The sequence below is a fragment of the Amphibalanus amphitrite genome, unplaced genomic scaffold, assembly GCF_019059575.1.
Source record: "Amphibalanus amphitrite isolate SeventyFive unplaced genomic scaffold, NRLGWU_Aamphi_draft 000022F_arrow, whole genome shotgun sequence".
Classification (NCBI taxonomy): Eukaryota; Metazoa; Arthropoda; class Thecostraca; order Balanomorpha; family Balanidae; genus Amphibalanus; species Amphibalanus amphitrite.
In genome coordinates this window covers 1,480,660-1,488,591 of record NW_024881518.1, presented here as the reverse complement: position 1 = coordinate 1,488,591, position 7,932 = coordinate 1,480,660, and the positions used below count along the sequence as shown (strand labels likewise).

Below are 7,932 nucleotides of genomic sequence, written 5' to 3'. Positions count from 1 at the left end.
CTCCCTCCCTTCCTTCCTTCCTTCCTCCCTTCCTTCCTTCCTTCCTTCCTTCCTTCCTTCCTTCCTTCCTTCCTTCCTTCCTTCCTTCCTTCCTTCCTTCCTTCCTTCCTTCCTTCCTTCCTTCATTCATTCCTCCCTTCCTTCCTTCATTCCTCCCCTCCTTCCCTCCCTTTCTCCTTCATTATTTCCCTCCTTCTCTTTTTTTATTTCTCCTCCATTTCCTGCCACGCAATGTTAGGTGTACCTATAATTTCATGGTTATTAACATTTTGCAGAGGATGAGCTGGAGAGCCTGCAGTGCATCCCGCATGTAGCGGTCTTTGTACTCCCACATGCTTCTGTACGATGAACGCTTTATTGTACACAAAAATGAAAGTCGTAAAGGGAAGGATACATTGAAAGGCAAACAAAGGAAAAAGATAGAAACAGAAGGAATGGCACAAAACACAGCCTGCGCGCATGCAGCAAAGTGGGGTTTCTGCAAGCAGAGACAACACATAACACAGTCAATGACACAGAAGTTAATGAGCGATGACCATTGACAGACAAAGAGAAAATGAAGATGGCAACAACCAATGATAAGCAAACATATGAAAAAGTAGATCATATGCAAAGTAAAGCGTTACCGAAGTTTCCGCTCCCAGTTCATGCCAGTCTCAGCATAGCAGTCTCAGCATGCCATCTCATCATGCCAGCTTGTCAGTTCAGGCACACACAGTTAATATTTATACATGTCTGTCAGTGCAAGACCTGAGAAAAGAGAAACCTCAGTAAGACTCGGTGGTCGCAACACTCCCCCCAGTGCTTATCCTAGGCCTGAGGAGAACACTAACTGGAGCGACCATCGTTGATTATTCAGCGTTCAGCTCAATGACCGCCGAAAACTTACGCTAGACACATTAACTCAAAATACGCACGAACGCACGCGTCAAGCACTGCACATTTCAGAGAAAAGCAGATATCGCACAGCAGCTTCAGCATCCAGCACTCAGCCTCCATGCACTGTCACCTGCCCGTTCTCCGGCCAGTCACTCAGATATCGTACAGACGCACCGCGCCGGCGAACCGTAACGCCGAAACCGTGCGCAAACTATAGAGTCCATCATCCGCTACACCTCTCCACTCAGCGTTCGCCCGAGCAGCTCACGCAGTCGTCCGCGCCAGGCAGACGTCGCCTCTCCCCAGCCTCGCATCCTCCGCTCAGCGGCCAGAGCTCGGGAGACCCCGTCGGTGGCGGGCCAGGTCTCGGAACCAGTCCCGAGCACACAGCCGATCACAGGTCCAGCGCAGCACGCCGCCACCCCTCAGCTCCAGGACGCGGCCATGCAGTACGTCAGCAGCCCGAGGCTTCTCCAGGTCGAGCATCGAGCAGTACGCTGGGCGCATCGTGTCAGTGCCAATGGATGAGGTACTGTTTAACAGGTAAGACAGGGGGCCAGGACGGTACTTGAATAGGGGTAGGATAAACAGCGCCTAGCAACAGAACTTTCACTCTTCTTGACTTTCACGGCCGTTTGCTCAGTTTCTTCTCTGAACGCAGCTTTCTAAAAAGCATATCTTGTTCGCTGGTCGTCGATAGGTAGATCCGCTGGAGGTCTGCACTGTCACAGTCCGGACACGACCATCATCTCCCGGAGAAACTTCCGTGACCTTGGCCAGCGGCCAGTATCCTCGTGGTGACCCCTGCTCGACCATGAGCACGATATCTCCAACTTGCAGATCGCGATCTTCATGAACCCATTTCTTCCTCTGGATGAGCATGGGCAGGTATTCACGCTGCCAGCGGCGCCAGAGCTGGTTGGCCAGAACCTGGGATTGCCGCCATTTCCCTCGACCCAACGCATCACCATCAGTGAACATCCCTGGAGGAAAGGCAGCCTGAGGGCTACCCAGAACGAAATGGTTGGGCGTGAGAGGCTCAGGGTCATTGATGTCCGAACTCACGTAAGTGAGTGGGCGACTGTTGATGGTGAATTCTACTTCCACCAGCGCGGTGTGCAGTACGTCCTCACTGACACACTGGTTGCCCAACACCACTCGCAAAGCGCGCTTAACCATCGCCACCAACCTCTCCCAAACACCGCCCATGTGGCTGGCGGTGGGAGGGTTAAAACGCCACTCGATGTGTCGCTGACTAAGTTCGTCGGTGATCTGCGCCTGATTCCACGCATCCAGACAACTCCTAAGCTCCTTTTCACCTGCGACCAGATTCGTGCCATTATCTGACCAAATGACACGCGGACGCCCCCGGCGGGCAAAGAAGCGCCGGAGGGCCATGAGGAACCCATCTGTATCCATCGAGCTCACAAGCTCCAAGCGCAATGCACGCGTCGCCAGGCAGGTGATGAGCAGCACATAGCGCTTTTCGGTCTTGCGGAACTTCCGAACGGGGAGTGGGCCACAGTAGTCAAGGCCAACACATGCAAACGGTCGAGACATGTCAAACCGACTCGCCGGTAGGTCCGCCATCATTGGAGTCGGGGGCTGCGCACTTCTCCTCCTGCAGTACGCACAGTTGTAGATGAGCTTTCTTGTGACTGATCTTGCCTTGGGTATCCAGTAGTGAAGCCGCAGTTCACTGAGCGTCTGCTCCAGACCTGCGTGCAGTGCCCGTCTGTGGACATCGGTGACGATCAGTCTGATCACGTCATCGTTCCTACTGATGAGGAGAGGATGACGACAGGTCTCAGCCAGTGGGGCATTACGGAGACGTCCCCTCGCTCGGAGCAGTCCCCGCTCGTCGACATACGGGGAGAGATGGAGAAGCGTGCTGTCCTTCGGCAGCCGAGATCCACTGGCGACAGCTTGCAGTTCGGCATGGTACGCCGCCCGTTGGAGCTCTCTGAGGACGAACACCTCAGCTGACTGGACCTCAGCCGACGTAAGAGCTCCACTTACACGGCTGTCTTTACTCCGCCTGGTGTTCTCGCAGAATCGCAGCACCCAAGCCACCGTGCGCTTGTACTTTACCCACGATGAGTACCGGGAAGGATCTACCAGCGGACCCTCGCTGCTCTGTGCTGCAAATACTGCTTCATTTGGAGTCTTCATTTCTGCGTCTTCTGCACTTTGCGTTGACGTGACGCGTTCCGTAGGCCATTCTTCACGATCCTTGGTCAAGAACTCGGGGCCCGACCACCACAGTGAGCATGTCTGGAGGTCCGGGCCTGACATCCCGCGAGAGCAAACGTCTGCTGGATTGAGCTCACCGGGAACATGGTGCCACTGCTCAGTCTCTGATGAATCTTGTATTTCTGCGATCCTGTTGGCGACGAAAGTGTGGAACCGACGACTTTCGTTTCTTAAGAACCGCAGCACCACAGAGCTGTCGGTCCACAGGAAGATTTCATCGAGACTGCACGTGAGCTCTCCTTTGACGAAGTTGGCCAGCCTCACCCCCAACACAGCAGCCTGCAGCTCAAGGCGAACAATTGTCAATTGCTTCAAGGGAGCGAGACGAGTCCGTGACATGATGAAGGAGGTGGTCTTCGTGCCGTCGGCACATGACATCCTGAGGTATGCGACTGCACCAAAGGCCTTTTGGGATGCGTCACAAAAGATGTGAAGCTCTCGACCTGTGACTTCACCATCCGGCGGAACATCAGCCGCGTAGCATCGCTGGATCTCGATGGTCTCGAGATGCGGCATCTCCGACAGCCAGCTCTCCCAAGCCAGGAGTTCTTCTCCGCTCAGCTGGCAGTCCCAGTCGAGCTTCAGCTTCCAGAGGTGCTGGACGAGCAGCTTGACCCTGAGAACAAACGGCGAGACGATTCCAATAGGGTCGAAGACCATAGACAGTCTTCTTAGAACGCCACGCTTGGTAGCTGGGACGTCCATGTCTGTTACCTTCACGCCGAGAGCATCGCTACCAGGCCTCCAGACGCATCCCAGAGCACGCTGAGTGCCCTGGCCGAGATGCGCCAAGTCGAGCCCGGATGCACTCATTTCATCAGCTGGGACACCTTGGAGAGCTTCTGGTTTGTTCGTGGTCCACTTCGTCAAACGGAAACCGCCCTTGGCCACCAGCTCAGTCACGTTCGTACGCATCTTCCTCGCCTGTTCTACATCTGGAACCGAAACGAGCAGGTCATCCATGTAGAAGTTGCGCTTGACAGATTCAACAGTGGCTCTCGACTCATCTGTGTCCTCCTCGTGGTCCTCCGCCGTTCTTCGTAGAGCGTAGTTGGCCAGGGTCGGGCTACATCGGGCGCCAAATATGACGACCATCATTTGATATGTATCTGGAGGTCTGCTCCTATCCATGTGCCGCCACAAGAAGCTCAGCGCCGGCTGGTCCTCCACTCTCACCCGCACTTGGTGGAACATTGCTTCCACATCGGCCACGAGCGCCACTCTCTCCTGTCTGAACCTGATCAGAACACCAACCAGACTTTGCAGGAGATCAGGGCCGGTGATGAGGGCATCGTTGAGGGAGATTCCTTCACAGCGGGCAGCGACGTCGAACACTACGCGGACTTTCGACTTGTTCGGGTTGCTTACCGCGTGATGGGGGAGCAGCCATCTCTTTTCGCTGGGCCTGGCCAGCTCCTCCGGTGACACTTTGCGGGCGTAGTTCTTCGTCACATAGCCCATCAGAACGTCTTCATAAGCGGCAGCTTTTGCTGGGTCACGAGACAGGCTCCTCTCCAACGATTGCAGTCTTCTCTCGGCCATCTTCCTGTTGTCAGGCATCTTCACGCCGTCTTCCTTCCACAGCAATCCGACCTCATAGTGACCATCTCGCAGCTTTGTCATCTCGTTGAGAGTAGCCTGCGCTCGGATGTCACCACGTGAACGAGACACTTGCCCTTCAAACATACTGCCGAACGACTCAGTAGCCCAGAAATCCTTCACAGCATCACAAAGATCCGATTCCTCAGTGGCCCGATGAATCAACATCACATCTCGCACTTGTCTGGGAACAAGCTCAGCCACAGATCCGGTGAGCGTCCAACCGAAGACAGTCCTGATTGCTACAGGATCCCCTGGGTTTCCTGTCCTCACCTCGAGCTGGAGAACTGCCTCGATGACGTTAGCCCCTAAGAGGAGCTCTACCTTCCGTCCACGGCAGTCCGGTAGCTTCAGGCCCTGGACATGATGCCAGTGCTTCACTGGGAAGTGAGGCACCGTCAGATTGATTTCCTTCACTGAGAAGGCTTCCGGCACTACAACTGCGTAGCCTTCATCTCCGTCAGTGATCAGCTGCAACTGCAACCTCCTCGTCCTCTGCTGGGAGCCACTGCCTTCCACGTTTCGCAGCCGAAGTGTCTGCTGCTCTCCCTCCAGACCAAGTTCTTCAACAACATCCTCTGCAACCAGGGACGTCTGAGAGCCAGGATCAAGGAGCGCACACACCTTCCTGGTCTTACCACCTTTGCCGACAATGGTGACCTGCACCACCTGCAGGAGAGTTGTTACAGGCTTGCCACCCAGAGATGCGGCAGCAACCACTCGCTGTCCGTCCAGCTCAGAGCCTGGCACCTGGCTACTGGACTGAACGCCGACCCTCTTGCTGCCATGCAGCAGCCTGTGGTGCTTCATCTTGCAACCCTCGATGTTACATCGTTTTGCAAAACGACAATGTCTGACTGCATGACCTTTCCTCAGGCAGAAGAAGCATGCTCCGGACTTGGAGACAAGGATGGCTTTCTCGTCCACAGGCTTGCTGAGGAACGTGGGACAGGTTGTTACATCATGGAGAGCTTCACAGCAGATGCAGACCTTGCCCGACATGTGCTGAGCCTCCGTCACCTGTGCCGTTCGCTGGACTGTCCGTTCCATGGCGCCTCCTTGTTTCCTCCCCTCGTTGGCACTTCTTCCTGTTGGCTGCCTGCCAGGCTGCTTGGAGACAGCAGCATAGTTCAGGGCTATCCTGACTTGCCTGCGCAACCAGGAATCCAGGTGCAGAAGACTGGGTCTTGCAGGCTCGAGACTCAGAACATGTTCACTCCACCTTTTCATGAGATCTGAAGGCAGCTTTTGCACGACACGCCTCAGATTCTCAAAACTGTTCAGGTCCCCATCGTATTTCATACTTTCAAACACAGCTATGGCGCAATGGATTGTGGACTGGAATCTTTCTAGGCTGATCGGGTCCTGCAGCGAAGGAGAGGGACATGCAAACACCTTCTCCAGAGTTGAGCTCACAATGTCCTCCTGTCTGCCGAATCTTTCCTGGAGCATCTTGATCGCCTCACCGTACAAATTCCCATCATACAGCAGCCCCTTTATGGTCTGTTGCGCCAATCCGGTTACTGCAGACTGAAGATGAATCATCTTTTCAGTGGGCGTCAGCATCTCCTGATCATGTACCAGGGTGCGAAAGAGCGCAAACCACTTCACCCACTCTCCCGGATTACCATCAAACTTCGGAAGTGTGAGTCGGGGAAGGGCACAGTGAAGCAGTGGTTCTGAAACACCACGGGTTTGTAGTTGAGAAGCACCTGGATGCTGGTTGGCTCCATCAGTGGTAAGCTCATTCCCATTCCGAGTGGGTACATTGACACCAGCACTGGTCACAGCAGCGTCAGCTACACCAGCTGTAACAGGACACTGATCAGGATGGGGACGTTCAGAACGATCACGTGGTACATTGAGACAATGGGGGAGGTCTGAACCCAGTGTCGCAGGTTCCACAGCAGAGCCACGATCCAGCCCAGGACAGTCAGTGGGAAGCTGAGCCGCGGGTTCTCCAACAAAGTCATCCATCCGATCCCTGTTAAGATCATCCCCAGTCTCTGTGGCGCACAGAAGCTGGGCCTCGAGTTCAGCAGCTGCTCTGGCGTCCTCTGCCGCCTGTAGCTGAAGTTTCCTCTGTATTTCCTGTTCTTGCTTTTGCAACTCCAGCCGTTGTCCAAGTTGCTCGACTTCAAGACGCTTTACCTTTGCCGCAATCCTGGCTCTGTCAGATGCCGTGGACTTGGAATTGGAGACATGGCTGCCAGATGCCACAGATGGTGCCTCGTCCTTCCGGCTGATCAAATGCTCTTCAATTCTGCTAACAGCATCCTCATGTTGTTTCTCTACATCCTTCATGTATACTGCAGCTGATTCAAGCTCCACGTCTTCTGTCAGCAATGACACATACTGCTCATTCACCTCCTGAATTGCCTCCAAGGCCTGATCCAGATCCTTCAATAGTTCGCTTAGCTGGGTTCGGCTTCCCTTTGCATCGATGATGATGAAGGCACGTCTCCTGATCCTGGTCAGGTTTCCCAGCTTCTTAGCCCTGGCACCTTTCAGCGACTTGACATCCATTTTGTACAATGAGATTCAACAGACTGAACAGCAGAGAGATGAGCTGATCCTTGTAGGTATGAGACTTCAATGTCCAACACGGACTTCGAAACTGTAGCGGTCTTTGTACTCCCACATGCTTCTGTACGATGAACGCTTTATTGTACACAAAAATGAAAGTCGTAAAGGGAAGGATACATTGAAAGGCAAACAAAGGAAAAAGATAGAAACAGAAGGAATGGCACAAAACACAGCCTGCGCGCATGCAGCAAAGTGGGGTTTCTGCAAGCAGAGACAACACATAACACAGTCAATGACACAGAAGTTAATGAGCGATGACCATTGACAGACAAAGAGAAAATGAAGATGGCAACAACCAATGATAAGCAAACATATGAAAAAGTAGATCATATGCAAAGTAAAGCGTTACCGAAGTTTCCGCTCCCAGTTCATGCCAGTCTCAGCATAGCAGTCTCAGCATGCCATCTCATCATGCCAGCTTGTCAGTTCAGGCACACACAGTTAATATTTATACATGTCTGTCAGTGCAAGACCTGAGAAAAGAGAAACCTCAGTAAGACTCGGTGGTCGCAACACCGCAAGACACGTCGGAAGCCAACGGAGACCAGCAAAATATCCATCCCACCATCGTGAAAGGAGAGCCGGACGAAGAAGACGCAGTATTCGCCGAGGCCC

At 53.7% G+C, this 7,932-nt stretch overlaps 2 protein-coding genes across 2 annotated transcripts; both read right to left on the bottom strand.

The window, feature by feature from the left end:
- Positions 1–456: 456 nt before the first annotated feature.
- On the bottom strand, positions 457–2,519 carry LOC122392152. The gene is made up of 2 exons (XM_043386731.1): positions 627–2,519; positions 457–478 (listed from the first exon to the last, which is right to left on the bottom strand). The coding sequence occupies exon 1, from the start codon at positions 2,470–2,472 to the stop codon at positions 1,519–1,521; it is 954 nt and encodes a 317-aa protein (XP_043242666.1). The 5' UTR covers positions 2,473–2,519; the 3' UTR covers positions 457–478; positions 627–1,518.
- Positions 2,520–2,575: 56 nt separating this feature from the next.
- On the bottom strand, positions 2,576–7,257 carry LOC122391399. Its single transcript, XM_043385256.1, has 4 exons — positions 7,088–7,257; positions 3,588–5,881; positions 3,210–3,262; positions 2,576–2,614 (listed from the first exon to the last, which is right to left on the bottom strand). The coding sequence occupies exons 1-4, from the start codon at positions 7,255–7,257 to the stop codon at positions 2,576–2,578; spliced, it is 2,556 nt and encodes an 851-aa protein (XP_043241191.1).
- Between the last annotated feature and the right edge of the window lie 675 nt (positions 7,258–7,932).

What these genes read in the sequence shown, in the direction of transcription:
- LOC122392152 (XM_043386731.1), bottom strand. Translation starts at nt 2,472, where the DNA reads ATGATGGCGGACCTACCGGCGAGTCGGTTTGACATGTCTCGACCGTTT.
- LOC122391399 (XM_043385256.1), bottom strand. Translation starts at nt 7,257, where the DNA reads ATGGATGTCAAGTCGCTGAAAGGTGCCAGGGCTAAGAAGCTGGGAAAC. An exon ending in GGCTGATGTTCCGCCGGATG is followed by an intron (nt 3,263 to 3,587) that starts GTGAAGTCACAG and finishes CGTCGCCAACAG; the next exon opens with GATCGCAGAAATACAAGATT. An exon ending in GCAGTGGCACCATGTTCCCG is followed by an intron (nt 2,615 to 3,209) that starts GTGAGCTCAATC and finishes CGATGTCCACAG; the next exon opens with ACGGGCACTGCACGCAGGTC.